This window comes from Carlito syrichta, unplaced genomic scaffold (genome assembly GCF_000164805.1).
Source record: "Carlito syrichta isolate Samal-C Ts95f unplaced genomic scaffold, Tarsius_syrichta-2.0.1 Scaffold169055, whole genome shotgun sequence".
Taxonomy (NCBI): domain Eukaryota; kingdom Metazoa; phylum Chordata; class Mammalia; order Primates; family Tarsiidae; genus Carlito; species Carlito syrichta.
Window position 1 is genome coordinate 33,214 of NW_007113151.1, and position 23,223 is coordinate 56,436.

The 23,223-nt window shown below is 51.6% G+C and overlaps 1 protein-coding gene across 1 annotated transcript in view; it reads right to left on the reverse strand.

Annotated features, from left to right (window-relative positions):
* The window catches only part of PML (promyelocytic leukemia), a 48,838-nt gene that overhangs the window by 6,377 nt on the left and 19,238 nt on the right, over positions 1 to 23,223 (reverse strand). Inside the window, exons 3-7 of the mRNA XM_008051183.1 lie at positions 16,221 to 16,807; positions 14,767 to 14,837; positions 7,960 to 8,103; positions 7,262 to 7,541; positions 6,049 to 6,101 (exon numbers count right to left, since the gene is read on the reverse strand). Of these exons, the coding sequence (XP_008049374.1) occupies positions 6,049 to 6,101; positions 7,262 to 7,541; positions 7,960 to 8,103; positions 14,767 to 14,837; positions 16,221 to 16,807 (1,135 nt within the window). The remainder of the gene's footprint in view (positions 1 to 6,048; positions 6,102 to 7,261; positions 7,542 to 7,959; positions 8,104 to 14,766; positions 14,838 to 16,220; positions 16,808 to 23,223) is intronic.

The following is a 23,223-nucleotide window of genomic DNA, read 5'->3' on the forward strand; positions in this document are numbered from 1 at the left end:
GCTGTATCATAACCTGGTGTATAAGTGTCACCTCTGCTCAAGGCTGCCATACAGACTATGAATACCATCCCCCCCTGCGGAAGTGCAGTCAGTGGAACCCTCTAGTTCAGAGGTCCTTGACTTTGGCTAGGCATTTGCAGCTTAAAAAAAAAACACAAAAACTCTTGAGGCCAGGTGCAGTGGCTCATGCCTATAACCCCAGTACTTTGGAAGACTGAGGTGAGAGGATGGCTTGAGGCCAGGAGTTCAAAACCAGCCTAGGCAACATAGCAAGCCCCTATCTCTACTAAAAAAATAAATAAATTTTAAAAAATTGGCCAGGCATGGTGGCACATACCTGTAATCCCAGCTACTTCCTCTCAGGAGGTTGAGATGGGAGAACTGCTTAAGGCCGGGAGTTCAACACCAGCCTGGACAACACAGCAAGACCCTGTCTCTACTAAACGATAATTTTTAAAAAATTAGCCAAGTGTGGTGGCACATGCCTATAGTCCCAGCTACTCAGGAGGCTGAGTCAAGAGGATCGCTTAAGCCCAAGAGTTCAAGGCTGCAGGAAGTTATGATCATGACACTCTACTCCAGCCTGCATGACAGAGCAAGACCCCATTTCCAAATAAAAACCTCTTGAAGCCCAGGCTGCACCCCAGACTGATTCAGTTAGAATATCTGGGGGTGGGACCCAGGAAAGTGTGGTTGTTAAATCTCCCCAATGTCCAACCAGCTGGAGAACAATTGTTCTCATCACTGACTCAGTCCACCTGTGCTCATCAGCCACGGACACAAGCCAAACTCCCTGACCGTGAGTATGCAGCCTCTGGAAAATACCCAGCCTCTGACATTCAGTGCTCATCAAGAGCCCAAGCTCCTGCTCGAAACTTCTGAGTACACTCACCTCAGTCACAGTTGGGATCTGTTTGGCAAGATACACACATTGCTATATTTTGTAGACACAAAACCCCAGCTCCTGGTCGGGCGCAACTGTTCGCACCTGTCATCCCAGCACTTTGGGAGGTTGAGGTGGGAGGATCACTTGAGGCCAGGAGTTTGAGACCAGACTGGGCAACATAGCGAGACCCCGTCTCTATAAAATAAATAAAAAAATTAGCCGAGCGTGGCGGTGCATGCCTATAGTCCCAGCTACTCAGGACGCTGAGGTGGACGCCTGAGCCTGGGAGGTCAGGCGCCTGAGCCCAGGACGCCTGAGCCTGGGAGGTCAAGGCTGCGGCGAGCCGTGATCGTGCCACTGCACCTCGACTCCAAAAACAAACAAAACCCCAGCTCTTGCAGTGTTGAAAACCCCAAGGATTCAGCTCATACACCCACATGCTGGCCGACCTGTAAGGGCCTCTCCTGCCCTTCTGTCTATGGTTCAAGTTGCCTCAGTTTCTCAGATACACACTCGCCATGGCCCTCCTCGAAGGCTTCCCTTTTTCCACTGTCACTATGGGCTGCCCCCTCCTGCTGTCACTTGGTCCTGATGCTGCTACTGTCCCTGAGGCACTGCACCCAACTGTCTGCCACAAAAGTGGGTGAGAACACCTGTCTCCTCTGCTTTGGACCTCCTAAAGCAGAGGCCCACAGCAGGGGCGTTGCCGGCTCCCTGCTGAGGAGGTTCTAGCAAAGTCCTCCTGCCGGGTACCCCATGGCCAGGCTGGGGACTCTGCCCTCCACCCCGTGTCTGTGCCTCACTGCCTCTCGATCCTCCTGCCACACAGACCCTCCCCCAAGCAGGGAAACACCGCTGAGGTCCAAGGGCCCAGCCCCAATGCCCTGAGATACCTGAAAAATGCAATGTTCCAGAAGGTCAGTGTTCTAGAGCTTTTGGTCACTGTAAGGTCAGAGGAAGGCCGGAGAGTGGGGAGGACGGGGTCCCTGGATCCTGGGATATCGCCCTGCCCCTGCCTTCTAAACTGGGGAGTGGGAATTTGCAGTGGGGGTGCTGCAAGCACTCTAGGGGCAGCAGGGGTCTGCAAGGGACCTGGAAGGTGGGTGGGAAATGCACAGGGGGACCTGGCTTGTTGGTTTTTAAAATTTTTATTTTATGAATTTTATTTACTTGTTTATTTTTTGAGTTGGGGGTCTCATTCTGTTGCCCAGGCTGGAGTGCAATGGCATCATCACAGCTCACCACAGTCCTGACCTTCTGGGCTCAGGTGATCCTTCTGCCTCAGCCTCCAGAGTGGCTGGGACTACAGGTATGCGCCACCACGCTTGGCTAATTTTTAAAAATTTTTTCTAGAGATAAGGTATCGCTATGTTGCCCAGACTAGTCTCAGACTCTTGGGCTCAAGCGATCCTCCCACCTAGGTCTCCCAAAGTGCTGGGATTATGGGCATGAGCCTCTGTGCCCGGCCAGTTTTTAAAAATATAATTTTTAAAGTTTGGGGCTCCTGTGATGGTTAAATTTTAAAGCGTGCATCTAAAGACCACATGCACAGAAGCAGTGGTCCCTGGCTCTCTCCCCACTCTCCAGGCAGGCCTGTCCTCCAGTTCCTTCCAACTCCTGGAATGTGCTCATACCTCCTCCTTGATTAGCCTCAGACACCCCCATTAACTCCTCGCTGGAAGCTGAGAGGTAGACGCCCCCCCCAATATTGCTGGCTCTGGTCTCCCCATATGACTCTCCAGGACGTCTCCTGAGACTGCTGGCTCCCCCTTCCTGTTCTTCATCATTCCTTCCCAGGCTTCTACCTCTGTCCGGCAGCAGCGGTTGCTTTAATTTTACCAAGACTATGGGATGGAAGGAAGTGTGTCCAGATTTCAGAGGAATGCAGACCCTGGAAAGACAAGACCCCATAAGCAGCTGGATGTGAGGAACAATCAGAAGTGGGAGTGTTCTGGGTGGCTCAGGGTCTTGGCTCATGTGGTTGGGCAGAGGATGGGGCGAGATACTGGGGGAGAATGGGGAGTGTGAATACCTAGGGGGCATCCTCATGGTGCTGTTGGAAGGGCACTGGCCAGGCTGGCCTGGCCACTGGGAGCAAGCACTAGGCATCAGCAGCCCCTGGGCAAGACGTGGCTGAAAGTGCCTGGGAGAACACACAGACTGAAAAGAGCAGAGGGCACAGGACCAAGGCTGGAAGAATGCCACGCCTAGGGGAACAGAGGGACTGTGGTGGGGTGAGGGGGTGGGGGGAAAGGATGCGCTCTACCCAGGAGGAGGGTCTGATGCTGGCCAGGGATGACAAGGACGGAATGCAACCACCGCTTACAAGCATGGAGACAACCCCGATGCAGGTACAAAGGGCTCACCTGGGCAGGGGTCAAAGTGTCAACAAGGGGAGGAGGAAGAGAGGCTGACAAGGGGGAGATGGGGAAGACTTCACTTACAGGCAGAGGGTTAGCCGCCCTGAGAGACAGGATGAGGAGGCGGAGCAGTGCTCTTGGGGCAGGGGCTGGGACCAGGACATGGGGTGGGCTCTGGAGGCAGGCGGACGTCCCCTCCACCCTATGGAAAGCGGCAGGGCGGGGATGGGATGGGGGCAGGTAAGTCTGTAATTAGGTAGCAAGACGCCAACCATCCCCACACATCAGAGGGCACCTGTCTTCTCCCTGGAGCAGAAGGTACAGCCGCCAGCTGAGGGTGAGGTCGGGAGGGAGGCCCAGAGTGAGGGAGGCGGAGGTGAGGCTGCCGAGAGTGGAAGGATGCCAAGGTGAAGTGCAGAGGCAGCAGGTAACTGAATCCTTCCAGGATTTCTGTGGGCCAGGAGCCAAGATCCTGGTGGCAGACTGGCTGAAACGGGGACCGCACTGGCTGGAGGTGGGTGAAGCAGAAGAACAGAAAGTTCAAGGAACAGGAGGTTGTGGTCAGAGTCCGAGAGGGCCAGTTGAGAGGCACGCAGTGCTCGGTGACGGTGAGAGGAGGCATGGCCAAGGGGCTGGGGGCCAAAATGGAAAGAGGTGAAGACCCTTGACAGGTCAAGGAGTGGAGGTCAAGGTGGTGGATGGAAAAGTCTCCAGGGAGGAAGGCACCTGATGGGGGATGAAAACTCAGAGGTGGACACTCAAGGGTTCCCTCCAGGGCAGGGAGGCAGGTGGGTGTCTGAGATGAGCTGGGACCTCAAAGGCACAGGGTGTCTTACCAGACAGGGGTTGGCACAGTCCATGAAGCCCCTGGGGGTCTTGGCCCCGCCTCCCACCTCTGATGCTCTTGACATAGTGCTCTCAGAGGACAACCAAGTTCCAGGGAGGCAAAACCACCTGCAGGGAAGAGCTCCAACCACCAGGGGGCGTGATGCTCATGAAATCAGGGCTCGTGAGGTGATCATTCAACAAGGATTTATTGAGAAGCCTCGTCTGCTGGGTCTGGAGAGTCACAGTCCCTGCACTCGTGGACTGAGACCCTGGCAGAGGTCCAATGGAGAGGCTTGGGGCAGGGGGGATGTGGAGGCTGTGCTATGGCGGGGGGCTCAGAACACAGGAGAGCGCAAAGGGTAAGAAAGAGGTCTATAAGGGTGGCCTGAATCTCAGCCTCGGCTTCAGCTGGAAAGGCCCAAGCCTCCGCATCCAGAGGCCCAGGCAGCCATTCACGCCTTGGCTCATTCCTTGACCGAGAGTTAATGGATGCCCACATGAGCAGGACCCTTAAGTGCATGGGCTGGAGGGGCGGTAGGGCCAGGTAGGGATGTTGGCTGCGGGGTTACAGGAGGGTGGCCAGCAGCCAGAGGGCCGCACTCGGGGCCCTCAGAGGCCTGTTTGAGGGCCCAGGCTGGGGCTGATCGGGAGCCTCTCTAAAAGGCAGAGTGGTGGGAGGGTAACTGGAGAGACTTCCATTGGGACTTAGCCTTGGGGACTTCCGTCAGAATCCCCAGGGGGGACTCCTGCCTCAAAGATCTGGGGTGCTGTGCCTTCCCCTGATCCCCTCATGGATGAGGCACTGAGCTGGGAAGCTACGGAGGGGAGAGGGAGGGAGAAAAAGTGATTGAGCCACTGGGACACGGGGGCAGAGCCCCAGAGAAAGCGGCTGCGGGGTCGCCTTCGGGCCCGGCGCCGGGGACCCATGGCCCTCTGCAGGTGGCCAGGCTGCTCCTGGGCACCAGCAGGATGGCTGGGAGGCCCTGTGGGAGAAGAGGTGGTGAATGGGACCATGTGGGGAGACCAAGTCCACCGGGGAGCAGGATGTGCCCCAAGGGGCCAGTGGAGGGCACGGCCCAGGCGGGTGGCTCCAGGCACTCTGCGAATCAGGTGGCTGATCCCAAGGCGGATGGCGGTGGGCTCCTGGCAGTTGGCAGGCTGGCTGGGAAACTCGGCGTCGTCTGGGTCAGCAGCTTGCTCAGCGGGGTGGTGGGGAGGCCAGGCTGGGGGGCAGCATGTGCCGTGGGGCAGGCAGGAAGCCCAGGCGTGGGAGGCTCCTCGTGCTCTCGGCGGGGAGTGGGTGGGCCCAGACGGTGGCTCAGCAGTCTCCAGGGGCTCCGTACACTTTCCAATACAGAACCTCAGACTCAGGGCCCCCCATCCAACCTTTCACTATTCTGATCTCGTTTTCCCCTGCACAGGTGACAGACCAGTCGCTAGTAACAAACCTCCAGGGAGAGAGGGCCCTGCCAGGAGGCCACTCATTGCACTCTATGGCCCCTAAGTTCTTTCTTACGTGGTATCAAGCCTCGCTCGCTTGGCCCCTGCACAGCTGCCCCGTGGCCTCACTCCCCTCAGTGGCCCCCTCTGGCTACAATTAAGCAGGGAACGGATGCTTGTCCTGTTATCCTCACTGAGGACACAGAGGATAGAAAATGCATAAGGAAGTTCCAAAGGTCCTGGACATTTCAGGAGACAGGGCTCTGAAAGGAGACAGAACTCCGAAAGGAAGCATGCTGCTGGAAGAGAACACTTGGCACTGAAGGCTCCCGCCCTGGCGTGGCAGAGGGCCTAGTGATCCAGGCATGTGGGTGGCATTTGGAGACTGTCCTCAGGACAGCTTAGGGCTCACTGCCTCTCTGGCAGACTCCCCAGGCGCAAGGTGAGTCTGAGCGTCACCTGCTGCGGCTGTGCCCTCTGGGACCCGGAAGGGGGGGAGGCAGGAGTCCTAGGCCGAGCTTCTGAGCCACTCACCGAGTTTTCAGCATCTGAGTCTTCCGAGCTGCTGATCACCACGACGCACTCCTCTGAAACAGGAGGGGAGACAGCATCAGGCCCTGTTGGGCACACCCTGGGATGGGTGAGGTGTCAGGCCATGGGAATCCTCACAGGCCAGAGGGCTGGGGATAATGGATGCAGAGGGGGCAGGCACCCCGTGTGTGCCTTGTGTTTGAATTATTCACAGTGGGTTCCTGCCATTTCTCGATGTGCCTTGTTTATAAATATTTCATTAAGCTCTTGGTCCTGAATTCAGATTTTGCTCCCTGTACAGAAGGCTTGACAACCACCACCTGGTCCAGAACCTTCTATGGCCCTTGAAAAACACAGTGGTTTGTCCCAATTCTCCGCCCTGTGAGCTGGAATATCTAGAATTAAGAGATGCTTCATCTGCTTAACCAAAGCCCTTTGATTACCAATAGCACCTGGGGTAAAGAATATCAGTCAGATCTCAGTGTGTGGCCAGGGCCAGGGCTTAGTGTGTGGCCAGGATCAGGGCTCAGCATGTGACCAGGATCAGTGCTCAGCATGTGACAAGGATCAGGGCTCAGTGTGTGTCCAGGATCAGGACTGTGTGTGACCAGGGTCTGGGCTTGGTGTGTGACCAGGATCAGGGCTCAGAGTATGACCAGGGTCAGGGCTGGGTCTGGGACTTAGAATGAAGAACAAAGCTGTACTCTGGGTTAAAACCTCTCTTGTTCCACAATTTTCTGGGTTGATCTCAACTCCTGCCCAAGGACTCCCTGTCTGGCAGTGTACATAAAAGACATCTCAGGTAAATGAGGTCCTCAGGTGGTGTCCTTTGCAGAACACCTTGGGGTAGTGATGAGTGGGGGCTTTCCCCGAGTCCTCTCAGTGTGCTGGTCGTCCCCTGACTAGCCTTGCTTAGGGAGACCTGCCTTGTGAGGGGCATGGCACTGGGCACTGTCAGATAAGCATTTTGGGGACAGGACTCATGGAACTGTGCATTTAGCCCCTCAGGCTTCCCATGCTGAAATCCTGGCCAAGCACGCACTCAGCACATGCACCCTCACACCCAGACAAACCGTGGGCTTCTCTGCCTGATACAGTGGCCACAGGACACACAAGGGACTCCCTGGCTTGTGTGTGCTCCCAGGTGAAGTCAGAATGTGGAAAGGGGCCCCGCCTGGACCCTGGCCCCACCTGAATCCTGGACCCACCTGCCTACCTGCCTCCCGGGCACCACTGGGCACGTGGTTGCTGCTGGGCAGGAAGACCTTGCCATCCATGGTGGGGCTCCCGGGGCTGGGCGGTCCATCCCAGTGGGATGGCAAGACCGCCTTGGAGGTGCTGGGCCGGGGCGGCTCGGGGGAGCTCGGGGCCAACCTGGCCTTCTCCTGGGCCAACCTGGCCTCCTTCTCCTCCTCAGACTCCAACTTGATGACCTTCCTGGGGCACTGGGTCTGGCAGGACTTCCTCTTCAGGGGTGTGGTTGTGTGGGAGACCTCCTGTGTGGTGGGGAGTCACAGGGCCAGGTTAGGGGCCTGCAGGGGTTGGTGGGTAGTGACCTGCCCTGGGCACCAGGCTCTTTGCCCCTGCCTTGCCCTCTGCCATCATGGCCTCTCCTCTGCTCTCGGCAAGGCAGATCAAGCCTTTCCTCTAGCAGGAAGCCCTCCCGGGCTGGTCCCAGCTGCTGACTGCCCGTCTCTGCAGGCCCCAGGTGTTCCGTGCCCCCTGCTGGTCTGGGAGCATCTCAGACTTAGCAGGGTGTTTTCTGATGGCGCAGCCAAGAGCAGGTGAGTTCAGAGTAGCTGCTGAGCCAAGGCTTCCTCGCCGAGGGCTTAGGAAGGCCTGGTCGTTCAGCCCAGTGCCACCTTCCTGGAATCTGGGCCTTCAGGAGGGGAGGCCGGCCAGGCAGAACCTTACCTCTCCATAGGAAGAGTCTTTGATGGAGAAGGCGTACACGGGCACAGGGTGTACACCAGGCACTGACTGCACCACAGCCACGGGTTGGGCCTCGGTCAGCCCTAGGGCCTGTGCCTGGGCCTGTGGTCTCTGTGCCTCCTCAGGCTGCAAAGTCAGGAAAACAGAGTCAGGAGTAACCAGGTCACAGGCCCAGGGCAGGGACCCCAGACCCGTCGTCGGCCCAGTCCCCAGGTTCAGGCTCAGGCTTCCTGATCCAAAGCTCACTGGGAACAGGCATCCTCTCTAAACTCTCTGTCACATCACCTCCTCCTGACCCTGAGTCACCAGCACCCAGGGACTCCCTCAACAGTGTGTCCTAATGGGACTGGAAGATCCTGCAGGGATCACACTGCCCAGGTCCACCTTAAGACTCGCTCAACAACTAGCCCAGCTTATACAGCTCCAGGGATGGAGAGTTCACTCCTGACAGAAGCAGCACCTCCAATAGTGGTAAAGTTCTAACAGTAAGATCTCCCCACTGAGCTGAAACTGGCCTTCCTATGGCCTCTACTCTGCCTCCCCAGCCTTGACTCTACCTGGGTCAGTTATTACACAAGTTGGACAAATTACTTACAACTCATCAGGCCTCGGTCCCCCTCCGCAAGATGGGAATGATACCATCCACCTCACATGGTAATGTGGATGAAATGTGTTAATACAAGTAAAATATTTAGAAGAGCTCCTAGCACGCAGAAAGTGCCATGCATCGGCTGGGTGCAGTGGCTCAAGCCTGCAATCCCGCACTTTGGGAGGCCGAGGTAGGAGGATTACCTGAGCCCAGGAGTTTGAGACCAGCCTGGGCAACATAGTGAGACCTTGCCTCTACAAAGAAATGAAAAAAAATTAGCTGGGTATGGTGGTGCTCACCTGTAGGCTCAGCTCCTTTGGAGGAAGGACTGCCCAAGCCTAGGAGGTTGAGGCTGCAGTGAACCATGATCATGTCACTGCACTCCAGCCTGGGCGACAGAGTGAGATTCTAACTCAAGATAAAAAATACATAAAGAAAGTGCCATTCGTGATGTGATAATGATGATCATCACGGCAACAATACATAGTTCTTATAACTACTCGGTGCCAGACACAGGACTCAGTGCTTCATGCACCGACCTCAAAATGAAGCAGATATAGTTCTACAGACAGTTAAATGAAGAATCACCACATGGCCCAGACTTCTCCTCCGAAGTGTACACCCTGAAGAATCGAAGACAGATGTTCACACAAATGCTGGGGCAGGACTGTTCACAGCAGCACTAGTCACGATCGCCAAAAGGTGGAAGCAGACCAAGCGTCTATCCTCTCATGAACAGATCAACAGTACATGGTACAGCCATAGGACGGAGTATGAATCAGTCTTTAAAGGAACGTAGTACCGACACCTGCCACAACGGGGGTGACCCTGAACATATTATGCTAAATGAAAGAAGCCAGACACAATACACATGTTGTACGATCCCACCTCTGTGAAATATCAGAATAGCTAAATCCAAAGAGACAGAAGGGGGATTGGTGGTTGCCAGGAGATGGGGGAGGGGAAAATGGGGAGAGACTGCCTGGTGGAGATGGGGCATCCTTTTGGGTTGAAAATATTCCAGAACTAGATGGGTGATGAGTGTACAAGTCTGTGAATGCATGGGAGGCTGAGGCGGGAGGATTGCTTAAGCCCAGGAGTCTGAGGCCAACCCGGGCAGCATAGCGAGACCCCATCTCTTAAAAAAAAAAAAAAAAAAAAAAGACTGTGAATGTACTAAATGCCACAGAATGACATGATTCAAAATGGTGAATGTTGTGTTATATTAATTTTACCACAATAAAAAAATACAGGGAAAAAAATAAGTAGGTACCATACCGTGATGATTTACCAATCTACAGAGAGGGAAACTGAGGCACAGGGAGGTGAAGTGGTTTCCTGGGGTCACACATCTTGGGAACTCCGGCCTGGCTTGAATCTGGTGTTTTCTACTGGAAGCTCCCTTCCTGCCTCTGGGCTGCCCCTTCTCTCTTATCTGGGGCACAATTCCTCGATCACATACAAATGAAGCATACCCTGGATCGTGTGGTGGAAATAAGCAGTGCCAGGGAGGTGCTTTCTTCATGGGGACAAGCTCAGTTCCTCCTGAGAGCTGTGGCCAAGCACAGGCTGGACATGAGTTAAGGCAGGGCAAGCCCCAGCATGGCGCTGACCACAGGCGGGTCCTTTCCATGGCCTCCACCGTTTGCTAAGATGGAGTGACTTCCTTCCCGCCTCCCTCCCTTCCTCTTTTCCCAATATCCTTACAAAGAGAAGAGCCTCTCTGAATCAGAGAGTGTGCGCCTGTCCGGGGAAGGGGAGAGATGTAGGACCTCCCAGGGTCTTTTCTGACTTCTAGAAAAGTCTACAATCACCACTGGGCTCTTGAGACCAGTGTTTTTCACACTACAGCTTGTGACCTATGAGTGGGTCATTCTGGTGGGTCATGACCAATACTTTTTATATTAAAGATGATCACACAGAATAGAAACTCCTAGAGTTCATCCCAAAGCATCCTTTGTTTTGGAAAACTTCGGTTTTAGCTACAGGTATGTGTGTGCATAGGTATATACTGTAAGCAAAGATGTAAAATATATATTTTACCGTCAGTGGTGGTGAAAAAAGAGTTGAACCCACCTCATACCCATTAGGATGACTGTTATTTTAAATAAGAGAGAGAGGAAGAAAGAAAATAATAAGTGTTGGTGAGGATGTACACATACCAGACCTTTAGGCACTGGTGATGGGACTATAAAATGGTACAGTCAAATATGGAAAACAGTATGGTGGTTCCTCAAAAAATTAAAAATAACCCGGGTGCAGTGGCTCATGCCTGTAATCCCAGTATTTTGGGAAGCAGAGGCGAGAGAATTGCCTGAGCCGAGGGGTTCGAGACCTGCCTGGGCAACTTGGCGAGATCTCATCTCTACACTAAATCAAAAAATTAGCCAGGCATGGTGGTGTGCATCTGTAGTTCCAGCTACTTGGAAGGCAGAGGCAGAAGGATCGCCTAAGCCCTGCAGGTCAAGGCTGTGGTAGCCATGGGCATGCCACTGCACTCCAGCCTAGTGACAGAGTAAGACTCTGAGTCAAAAAAAAATTTTTTTTTAAATAGAATTACCATATGATCCAGCAATTCCACTGCTGGGTATATACCCAAAATAATTAAAAACAGGATTTCAAAGAGATATTTATACACTCATGATCACAGCAGCATTGTTCACAATAGCCAAAAAGTGAAAGCAACCCAAGTGTCCAAAGATGTTTAGATAAGCAAAATATGGTATATTCACACAAAGGAATACTATTCAGCCTTAAAAAGGAAGGGCATTCTGCTATAATATGGATGAAGCTTGGAGACGCTATGTCAAGTGAAACAAGTCAGTCCCCCTAGGACACTGTGTCAAGTTCACCTGTACAAGGTACCTTGATTAGTGAGAATCACTGGGATAAAAAGCGGAATGCTGGCTGTTGGGTGGTGGGAGGAGAGAGCCAGGAGTTAGTGTTCGGCGGGTACAGAGCATCCATCTAGGAGACGAAAAGACTTCTGGGAAGGTGGTGGTGATGCCTGCACAGCCAATATGAATGTGCTTAAAGCCACTGCACTGCACATTCTGAAAGGGTTAAAATGGTGTATTTTACATGACGTGTATTTTACCACAATTAAAATTGTTTTGGGAAAAGGAGTTTTTTTTTTTTTGAGTTGGAGTCTCACTCCGTTGCCCAGACTAGAGTGCAGTGGCCGCTTCCGGCCACTGCAGCCTCAACATGCTGGGCTCTGGGGATCCTTCTGCCTCAGCCTTCCAAGTAGCTGGAACTACAGGCACGCGCTACCACGTTCAGCTAATTTTTTTGATTTATTGTAGAGATGAGGTCTCGCCAAGTTGCCCAGGCGGGTCTTGAACCCACAGGCTCAGGCAATTCACTCACCTCAGCCTCCCAAAGCGCAGGATTACAGGCTGAGCCACCGGGCTAGGCCGGGAAAAGGAGCTTAAAAGGTCCCACTCTATTCCTGCGTCTGGACCTGCCAACTCCTGGTGTGAAAAGGACCCCCTTTCCACTTGGGCCATTGAACACTCAGAGGCTGGGCTCCTTCCTCTCTGCCTCTGTCCACGCCCCTTGACACCACACCCCCCCAAGTTCATGAAGCAGGGGACACTAGGAGGGATCAGTAGAGGAAAAAAAATCATCATCACTGATTTATAGTTGTTTGATCGCTTTATAAAGAAATACATTTATTTTTTCCATTAAAGTATGGTAATGTCATTACAAAGAATCTATGAAAAATAGAAGCAGAAAATGCCCCCCCCACACACACACCCTAGTTACACCTGCCTGGAGGTGAGTTTTCTCTTGTCTCTTCCAGGTACACAGTTGCAGTGAAAGCAACCAACCCAGCAGGTTCCAGAAGGATGTGCGTTGCAGCTAGAAGCCCAACTCCCACCTCCTGGGGCAGAAAACCAGACTCAAGAGCTGCCCCGCTCCTGGACAGCTGAGGAGGCCTCTCTCCCTGGGACAGCCTGTCTGTGCCTGCCTCCTGTTTCCACACCTCTACCGTGCTTCCATGTCCTTCCCTCAGCTTCTCCCACCCCCGCACCCAGCCTCCACCCCACCTCCAGGCGAGGACCAAGGCAGAGGCTTTTAAGAAGAGCCTTCTTCTGATGCTCCGAGTTCAAGCTACTTCATGGCCGAGAGGAGAGGTCACGTCTGCTCCACAAAGACCCGGCAGAGTGCCGAGACCTTTCCCCAAGGCAGCGTGGGCTCTCTTGCTGTTTGCCAACCAGCGATGGGCACCTGAAGACGCCCGCGTCTGTGGACCAAGGCGCTTTCCCACTGTTATTTTATATGATTTCTTCGCAGACATCAACTATTACTGTGTAGCATTGTTTGTAATAGCAAAATAGCCCACATATGCATTGACAGGGGACTAGCTGAATTAGGGCATGCTACATTCATGTGATGGACACCCTGCAGCTACAAAAGGTATCAGGAAGGTACCAGGGGGCTCCCTACCTATGGACAGGGTCAGAATTCCAGAACACATCCCTGAGTGGAAAAGTCTGGGGGGATACCATGTGTATACGGTATGATGCTATCTTCGTGAAAAAGAGAGTGGAAAAAAAGCAAACATCTGTAATTATATTTGCTTGTGAACACATAAAGAAATTCTGGAAGGACATATAAGAAACGAATAAAGATAGGGATAGCCTAAGAACAAGTCAATGGAGGATGAGGTGGGAGGAAGATGTTTTCACCGTCTGTGTTTTTATTTCCGACCATGTGATTCTTTGCCTATTCAAAAAGAAAATAAGGCCAGGAGTGGTGGCTCATGCTTGTAATTCTAGCACATTTGGAGGCCAAGGTAGGAGAATCACTCAAGCCCAGGAATTTGAGACCAGCCTGGGCAAGATGGTGAGAGCTTGATCCTATACAAAAAAAAATTTTTTTTAAAGTAGCCTGGCATGGTGACACATGCCTGTGGTCCCAGCTACTTGGGAGGCTGAGGCAGAAGGATCGCCTGAGCCCAGGAGGTCGAGGCTGTGGTGAGCTATGATTGTTCTACTGTACTCCAGCCTGGGCCACAGAGATCCTGGCTCAAATAACAACAACAACAAAAAGAAAAAGTACCCTCTTTTTACTTTTGAAATTGTACATGGGGATGCAATACCCAAAGCAGTTAAGAGTTGGCTTTTAGTCCGGCTACTAACTGGCTGTTTGGGGACTTGAGTAAGTCACACCCCCCTCTGGGCTTTAGTTTCATCCTCTTTAAAACAGGGAGTTAGACTCCACACTCTCATCTAGCTCTAAAACTCTCAAACTATGTCCTGCCTCCTCCAGGAAGCCTACCCTGATTGCCTCGGCCTACAGCAATCTTTCTCCTATGGGTCATATCATGACAAACCTAGAAAGGCTTACTGCCCCTTGTCCCTCCCCAGAAGACCTGCTTTCTTTGAGGGATTGGTCAGTCCTGAGCCCAGATCCTTGAAAGGCAGGCACACGCCAACTGGAGTCGCCAGGCTAGGGAAGAGACCAGACACCAGGCTAGGAAGGGACTGAGGAAACTCTTCCTGGTAGAGAGAAGCCACGCACATGAGCACCAAAGGGACAAGTCAAAGGGATGCCACCACATTCCATCCAGGGAGGCACTTTCTAAGTCAGGGCAGTCCAGGCGGGGGCGGCTACCTCAGGACGTGCAAGCTTCCTGTCCCTGAGGTGTGCATGTGACGGCCCCGAGTCAGGGATGCTGCAGAGGGAGTGCCAGCATTAGGCAGCGTCTGGGTGCCCCCTGACCCCGAGAAGCTGTGGTTCTCAGCTACATGACAGCACTTGAATTGCACCAGCAAAACCCGGGCTTCTGGGATGGAGAGCTGACTCCCGCCCCCACCCCCAAGAACCACATGGGGGGAAGAGCAGGAGAGGCCCTCCATGCTGACCCCAAGGAATGGCTCACACATTTGGGGGAGGGTGCAGGAGGAGAGAGGTCATCACCACATCTGTCGGGGTTGCTGCTGGTGGCTGCCTCCTTCCCTGCAGGTCCACCCTGGGTCTAACCCCTCCCAAACCTGCCTCAGGGCCCAACAAGTACAACTCTGGCATTGAGGAGCCCAGAGCCACCAGCCAGACCTTTCTTTGCTCCCACCCACTGAGCACCAAGCCATCCACTTGCTGTGTCCCCCTACAGACACAGAGACAGCAGGACTCAGATCCGCCTGGCCTGCTAGGCCCTCCCACCTCACCTTCAGACCTCAAACCCATCTCACCAGGTCCGTGTCAGAAGGGCCTCTGGGGGTGCTGGCAGTCTCGGGGCTGGCTTTTCCAGGTGGCACTGCATCTGGAGAACAAAGGTTACAGGCAGGTCAGGGACATCCGGGTGAGGGACATCTTGACCTGGGATAGTGACAGAGAGGAGGTCATTCTCCAGGGCATCGCATGGCATGGGGCAGCACTGACTGGCAATCAGAAGGAAAGCCCTCTCGGACATGAACCCGGCCAGGAAAGAGGGAGGTGGTGTTAGGGAGTGCTTGGTTTTGGCTCTAAACTCCAAGCACAACTCTTTCCAGCTCAGGGATACCAGCAAGGCAGAGGGTGGACAGTCACAAAGCCACTACCACTCACTGACTCTGCACACAGTGCGAGCTCCATGATAGTCCTCCTCATGTACACCTGGTGTTTATCGAATCTAAATCTCTCTTGCTTTAACAAAAAAAAGCTCTTCTCCCTGCCACTGCCCGGGTACAACACCCAAGGCAAGCTGTGTAAACTCAGTCCTGGGCCCAGACCCTGGACACACACCCACTGGAGCAATCAGGCAGGGGATCTGGGGTAACACTCACTGCCCAGGTGAAGGCCCAAGTTCACGGCCACTCTGGAGTCATTGTCCATCGGCTCCAGGAGGAGTGAGGACACCCCCATCACTGCACCTGCCCTGGTGCCTTCAGAACCCAGTCTTCTCCCCTTTCCCATAAGGCCCCTCACCAGCCTAGAGATTTCATCGATAGGTCCCGCTTGTGTATCCCCATCCTACACTTATATCAAAACCCCCCCCATGTCTCCAGTTCATACAGTACTGCTAGGACTCCGGGTTTGGACTGCAGAGCTGAGCTCTGTCTCGTTCTCCAGCTATGGGATGTCGCCCCAGTTTCTTGAGATCAGGAGCTCCTTGAGCTCAGGAGTTGGTCTGCTGACTCCTGACCTTCCATACGCCATGAAAGGTGGCACGAAGTCCAGACGGCAGGCCATCCGGGGCGAGGGGTTTCCTCTACTGGTCCACTGTGTGTTTTGGGAGGCACCCAACCACCCCCGGGAGGCTTTCTTAGCTCCCTTCTGCCCTAACCCCGCATCCCGGTGAACTTCTCTGTCCCTAGACTTAAGAGAACCCCTCCAGAGGTGGTTGGTCCCTCTGAGGCTAAAATGATACCAGCTTGGGTTCTCACCTTTGCAGTTTATCAACTCCCACTTGTTCCCCAAGGGTCACAAGGTCATTTAATCCACAGCTTCCTACAAATCGGTAAAACGTGCAACCGTGGGTGGCAACAGCCCATGTCAAGGCTCCTCTCCCCATAACCGACCAAGCCCAAGAGACCTAAGAAAAACCCAATTCCTTTTCTGTCCAGCGGAGACTATCTTTTCTGACTCGCCCTCTCCAGGGGGCGACAGCGAGGCACCAGCCCTTCCACTGCCAAGGGGCCACCCCGGAGGCGGCCCGGTGGCTTACCTGACCCCTGCGTGATGCGCGCCATGAGGTCCCGCAGGCGCGCCTTGAACTCGTCGAAGCCGTCGTCGGCGCACGCGGCGGCCTGCAGGCTCCGGGGCTCCTCCTGCCGCAGGCGACCGAGCGCGTCGCGCAGGAAGCCGTGCATGTCCAGCACCTCCTGGTCCGAGGCGTACTGCTCCATCCTCCTCACCAGGGTGCCGCCCGTGCGGATGCGCTGCAGCACGGCGTCCAGGCGGCCCAGCTGGCCCCCCAGCTCGTCGTAGTCGCGCCGGTAGCGCGCGTCCACCGCCTCCAACAGCTCGCGCTCCTGCGCCTGCACGTGCGCCACGACCTGGCTCACCCGCTTGCGGATCTGCTCCTGGGTGTCGGCGCGCGCGCGCCCCAGCTGGTCCACGGCCGCGCGCATCCGCTCGCACACCTGGCCGAAGGCACCTTGCTGCTCCTGCAGCGCCTGCGTCATGGCCATCAGCTCCTCCTTCCGCTGCTGGATCTCCTCATCGATGCCGCACTTGAGCGCGCTGTGGCTGCTGTTGTCCAGCAGCGCGCACGAGCAGCACAGCGGCTTGGCGCAGCCTCGGCAAAAGATGCTGCGAACACAGGGAGGCCGGGTTAGGGCGCCCCTGCCTTTCTTCCCTTGCGTGTTAGGTACTAAATTCCTCTTCCCAAATCACCCAGCTGTGAACCATGGTATGCTTCTGGGTCCGAGCTTTTCCCGATTCGGTGTCTGTGGTTATGATGATAGTTTCCAAACCACCAAGAAAACATTAGAGTAGAAAAAGTTACTGCAGTAACAATCCCTACATCCCTGAAACAACGCGGAGATACAAGAGGAAAGTGAGCATCTTGGTCCACCACTTCTGAATTTCCCTGGAGGCACCAGGTGGGCGTCACAGGGCAAAACCCCCCACACTCCTTTTCCATTCAAATCGCCTTATAAACACCCAGCCTGGGCTGCCGCTTGCAGGATTCTAGGGAGTTGACCCAAACCATCCATCCCACTTAATCTCAGCAAGAGTTACCTAGACGAGTATTACGGTTATTCTCATTTCACAGATGAAGAAACAGACACACAGACGTCAAATAATCGGCCCAGAAATCTACAACAATCTTGGAGGTTGACGTTGGTTCAAGACAATGAAATCATGCCCTATCATTCCTTGGCAACTTCCTTCTCTGTTGACCTTTCATGCAGAACATTGATCGAGGCCAGGGGTGCCCAACCTCTTGGCCTCCAGGTAAAGAGGAATTGTCTTGGGTTGCACATAAATTATGTAATATAGTTAGCATATATACACAATAAGATGTCTTTTTAAATATTTTTATTATAAAATTTAGAAAAATGAGAACAATATAAAACCAGTGGGAAATTTGACCTTGTTTTGTAAAATAAACCTATCAATGTCTGGTTCAATGCAAGTGGTCACCGTTCTTAGTGAGTTCTCAAGATGTTCATCAGAAATGTTTATTCAAATTTTGCTCTCTGTGTGCTTCATCGTTGAAAACAGCTGCTCACAAATGTCTACATTGCCAAAAAGCGATGTCATGAATAAGGTGTGATTGTGAACTTCAGAAATGGAATCACACATGGGGTCACGAAGAAAATGAATCCTGCAGAACATATGATATTAAAGGATTTTGTGGGGCCGCATGACTGGCTGTCCTGGGCCACATGTGGCCCTTGGGTGGTGGGTTAGACATGCCTGGTATAGGTCTACAGGCATGGGTCTGGTGTATTCTCTTTTATGGTAGCCTCATTCTCCAGATGGCCACAATGGATTCAATCATTCCCCTTTTTATGGACACTTAAATAGTTTGCATGCATGCCCACTCCAAATCTCATGTAAAAATGTGATCTCCAACGTCGGAGGTGGGGTCTAGGGTGACGTGCTTGGCCCATGGGGGTAGATCCCTCATGAATGGCTTGGTTCCTCCTGTTAGCAATGAGTAAGTTCTCCCTCTATTAGTTCACAAGAGAGTGCGTTGTTTAAGAGTCTGACAAGCCTGGGCAACATAGCGAGATCTTGTCTCTACAAAAAAATTTTAAAAATTAGCCCAGCATGGTGGTATGTGCCTGTAGTTCCAGCTACTCGGGAGGCTGAGGCAGAAGGATTGCCTGAGCCCAGGAGGTTGAGGCTGCTGTAAGCTGTGACTGTGTCACTGTACTCAAGCCTAGGCCATAGAGAGAGACCCCGACTTGAGGGGAAAACAATGTCTAACACCCCCTTTTCTCACTCTTGCTTCTGCTCTCTCCATGTGACAGGGCAGCTCCCCTACCCCTTTCACCATGATTGTAAGCCTCCTGAGGCCTCACAAGAAGCAGAGGCCAGCACCATGCTTCTTGTGTAGTATTCAGAACTATGAGCCCAAATAAACCTTGCTTCTTTAAAAGTTCCCAGCCTCTGGTAATCCTCGACAGCAACACAAAACAGACTAATACAGACATGCAGGTGATTTTCTGTTTGTACATTTTCTTTTCTTTCTCTCCTTCCTTCTTTCTTTCTTCTTTGGGGCAATATGAACAATGCTTGAGTAATATCCACATTCTATAGCCTAATCATGGATGCTTTTGCTTCTGTGAAATAGATGATAAATAATAGGATTGCTACATCAAAGAGTTTGTGTCTCTATGTTAATCTATTTATTTCATATATTTCAGCTAGCAGACACTTCCATAGCATTTACTATGTGTCAGACACTATTATAAGCATTTGGCAAATATTCACTCATTTAATCTTCCTAACAAGCCAGTGGAATAAGTACTATTATTATCCCCCTTTTTTTTGAGCCAGGAGCTCGCTCTGTCACCCAGGCTGGAGTGCAGTGGCACGATCATGGCTCACAGAAGCCTCAAACTCATGGCCTCAAGCAATCCTCCCTCCTCAGCCTCCCGGGTATTTGAGAATACAGGCACACGCCTACCTAATTTTTTTTTTTTGGTAGAGATAAGTGCTGGGATTAGGCATGAGCCACCAATTAATTAGACAATCTTAAATACTACACAATTAGAAAAAGAACTAATAACCTCAGAAAGCAATTGGCAACACCCTTCCAAATTACAAATTATTTATCCTCTGACCCAGCAGTCCTCTTTCTAGGTCTCATTTCTGCAATTCTGGCTCCACAGTTAAAATGGGATTTACTGCAGCACAGTCCATAAGAGCAAAGAGTCAGAAACACGTCAAGCGTCCATCACTAGGCAGTTAGTTACATAAACTCTGATACATCTATACAACGGAACACTATGCAGCTGTAAAAATTGGGGAAGCTCTTTACGGACTGATATGGGAAGTTCTCCATGGAGAAATGGGGTTAATAACAGGAGTACTGGCAGGATTGAATGACTTAATACACATCAAAAAGTTAGAACTCTGACTGCGTATAACAAGGGTTCAATAAATGTGTTTGTAGCCGGGCTTGGTGGCTCAGCCTGTAATCCCACGCCTTTGGGAGGCTGAGGTGAGTGGATTGCCTGAGCCCGCGGGCTCGAGACCCGCCTGGGCAGCGAGACCTCATCTCTACAGTAAATCAAAAAATCAGCCAGGCGCGTGGTAGTGCACGCCTGTAATTCCGGCTACTCAGAAGGCTGAGGCGGAAGGATCGCCGGAGTCCAGCAGGCGAGGCTGCGGTGGCCGGGAGCGGCCACTGCACTCCAGTCTGGGCGACTGTGTGAGACTCCAACTCAAAAAAAAAAAATGTGTTTCTATTATGATGATGTAGTTTTTAAGCATAAAATCAAAGTGCAGATGGCTGTGTGTTGGATGCCACCTTTTCTGTAAGAATGGAGAAAAATAAGAATATATTCATACTTGGTTGTGTTTGAATCAAGAAATCTTAGAAGGACACAAATTAATAAACATGATCACGGGATGTGGTGGGGTGGAGGTTGAGTGAGACGTTTCATGGTTTGCCTTTTTAGATTGATTTTATGTTTGAGCCTTGTGAATGTACACATGTATTTCCTTTTTAAAAAAGCAGAAGGCAGAAGTGTGGGCAACTCTGTAGGGGGTGGAACTAAAGGGACGGGAGCAAGATACAGGGGTCATTCTCCCACTTTGCACCCATGGGCGGGGCCGCATCTGATGTTGGCCCCCTTCCTTAGAGACGATGTCCAAGCCAGGGAGGGCAGCCCCAGATGGCCTGGGTGGATGTAGAGCAGGACCTTCGAGAGGACCACAGCCTCTCTCTGCTGGGTCCTATGTCTAAGCCCCCTCCACCGTGAATGAGGTCTCTGGCGAAACTAGCCCCTGCTCCCCCCACCACATGGAAATGCACAAAGTAACCTGGTCAGCCTGAATCAGACACCCGAGTCTGAAGTCCCCAGCCCTCTATAAAGACTGAAGGGCATGAGGGGCTGCCAGCCAGGGCCTGAGATGACCTCCTTAGCCAAGTGGTTCCTTCAGCTTTATTTAAAGGACACTCACTGAGCACCTAGGGGGTGTTTGGCACAGTGGGGGAGGCAGAAGTGAGATGGGCCCCGGCCCAAAGGGAGCTCTGTGAAAAGAATCCAGGCTTAACTGCATCTCTGGAAAGGCAAAATACTATAATACTCAGAAGAATGAACTAAAACACCACTATATTAAAAAGACACTGCTCAGCAAAGTGGTTAGATTTCACAAGAACTGAGAGGAAAAAAAATAGCTTAATTCTATGCCAGCAAAGCAAACGAAAAGAAAGATGGGGGAAAATTCCATGTTCCCATTCACTACAGCAGTTCAAAAAATGCTACTAAGTAAGACTCGCACCCATACTTGGGAGGCCAAGGTGGGAGGATCACCTGAGCCCAGGAGTTTAAGGCCAGCCTGGGCACCAAAGCCAGACCCCATCTCTAAAAAATAAAATTAAAAAATTTTAAATGGTAAAAAAAAAAAAAAAGAAACCACCCAGACATAATCCTAACAAGGAATATGTAGGAATCATAAGGAGAAAATAACAAAAGCCCACTGAGAGATAAAGTTTAAAAAAAAACCAGAAAAGTCTGTCAAGGTCCCAGTTAGAGAGACTAAATAATAGATCATTAATTCTCCTCCAGTTTAAAGCAATTTTAATCAAATTAGGAATGAGGTTTTGAAACTTAACCAATTTTACATTTCATATGAAGGAATGGATAAACAGATCAAATAGCCAAGGAATTTCTGAGGAAACTTGTGTTAGGAAGGGGAGTTTTCCCTACTCTGCCATTATTAGGAGAGTATGTATTGTATACTCCTGAGAGTCCAGAAAAAGATCAGGAGAACAGACCAGACAGGGCTGATTAGGAAGGTCCTGTTTTACATAACAAAGAAAGCCTCTATTGAATAGGCAGTAGAGGGGGTTTCAACAGTTGGAATCAGGGAAATTGGCAGGGGGCAGGGTGAGAATGGGAACCAAGTGAGAGCCTTTCTTCTGGCTTCACAGCAAATGCATTTCCCGTGGGCTACTGCACTACATGCGAAAAATCACACCACAAAGGAAAAACTACCACTGGCTATTTCCTCTCGTGATTCTAAAGCCCTTATAATCACTGAAAATTAAGGAAATTACACAGTCAATAGACAACACTGCCTCCAACCTCAAAACTATATATTTTTAGAAAAACATTCATGACTTACTATGACGTAAGAAAAGCAAGTAATACAACAGACGAAGTGTCGTTCATTTTGTTTTAGATGATCACAGAGATAGCAAGAAAGCAAGGAAAAAGTCTATAGTGACAGTGGTTACATTTCTCTCTCTCCCCTTTTTATCTACTTAGATTTTCCAAAAGTTTCTATAATCAATCCTAGGTAAAGAAGTTTGGACTTTAAATTTAATTTTTATAGAGACTCACGATGCTGCCCAGGCTGGTCTTGAACTCTTGGACTCAAGTGATCCTCCCGCTTCAGCCTCCCAAAGTGCTGGTCTCCCAAGTGTTTAGACTGCACCCAGCCATAGGATTTTGGACTTTAAATAGTAGACAATGTGAAAGGACAGACTGAGAGTGGGAAGCCATTTTTCTTGTTCTTAAATCCTGACACAATGATGAGAAAGTAGAAGCTATGCTTTTGGAGGAATGCACACTTTAGGTAAAATTAACTTTACCGACTTTGTCTTTTCAGAAACAGAATTCCAGGTATCAGAGGTATCTCATAGTGGCCATCAAGCTTGCCTAGAGTAAAGGGAATTTACAAGGCCTAAGACATCATGGATTGGGCAAGAACTGTAAAAGTCATGAAACTTGTAATTGGAAAAGTTATAACCGCTCAGGGGAAGAGCAGGTGGGGATTCGATCTTCCAGCAAATTGGGCACTATCTACAGGGAAGTCAAGGATCCCCCGAAGCTACCCACTGGGAATGCCTGGGAGATAAGGGGAGGTGCACCCTCCATTAGCTCTAAGGAATGTCATTTGGGAAGGTGCAGGAGAATTAGAATCCTTGTCACGCCCTTCTCTAGGGGCTATGATAATGTTGGTGGACATTAATGGGTCTCTGTGTCACAGGTTCTCCAAGACATCCACAGGTGGTCGATAAGGAAGTCACAGCAGTCACGTGTAACATCTCCAAGAGAAGGATTTAAGCCAGGACTCTGGGGGGCTACGACGCCACACTCACCTAGAGTGTAGGCCCACTCCCTGTCTGTGGGGTGGTGAACTTATATTAAATAAATCTTTTCTTCTCTCACCTCTGTGTGTCGCAATTCTTTGCAATCTACTCAGATCTCTGGGTTGCCAGAGCGGCAACTCCGGCTTGCCAGCCCCGGCAGTGCTGCGCGCCTCCGCTCCCTCTCCACCCTCACCCTGTCCCTGTTCTGTGCCCTAACACAATGGAGAACCTTCAAAGAACACCTCATCTAGGAATTATAACAAAAATCTTTCTCTTCTTCTGTGGGATGTCTCATTTTACTTATTCCTTTATGACTGTTCCGTTAATTGACCAAATTGTTAATTTTATGTTTAAGAGATGGGATCTCGCCGGGCTCGGTGGCTCAGCCTGTAATCCTGCACCTTTGGGAGGCTGAGGTGAGTGGATTGCCTGAGCCCGCGGGTTC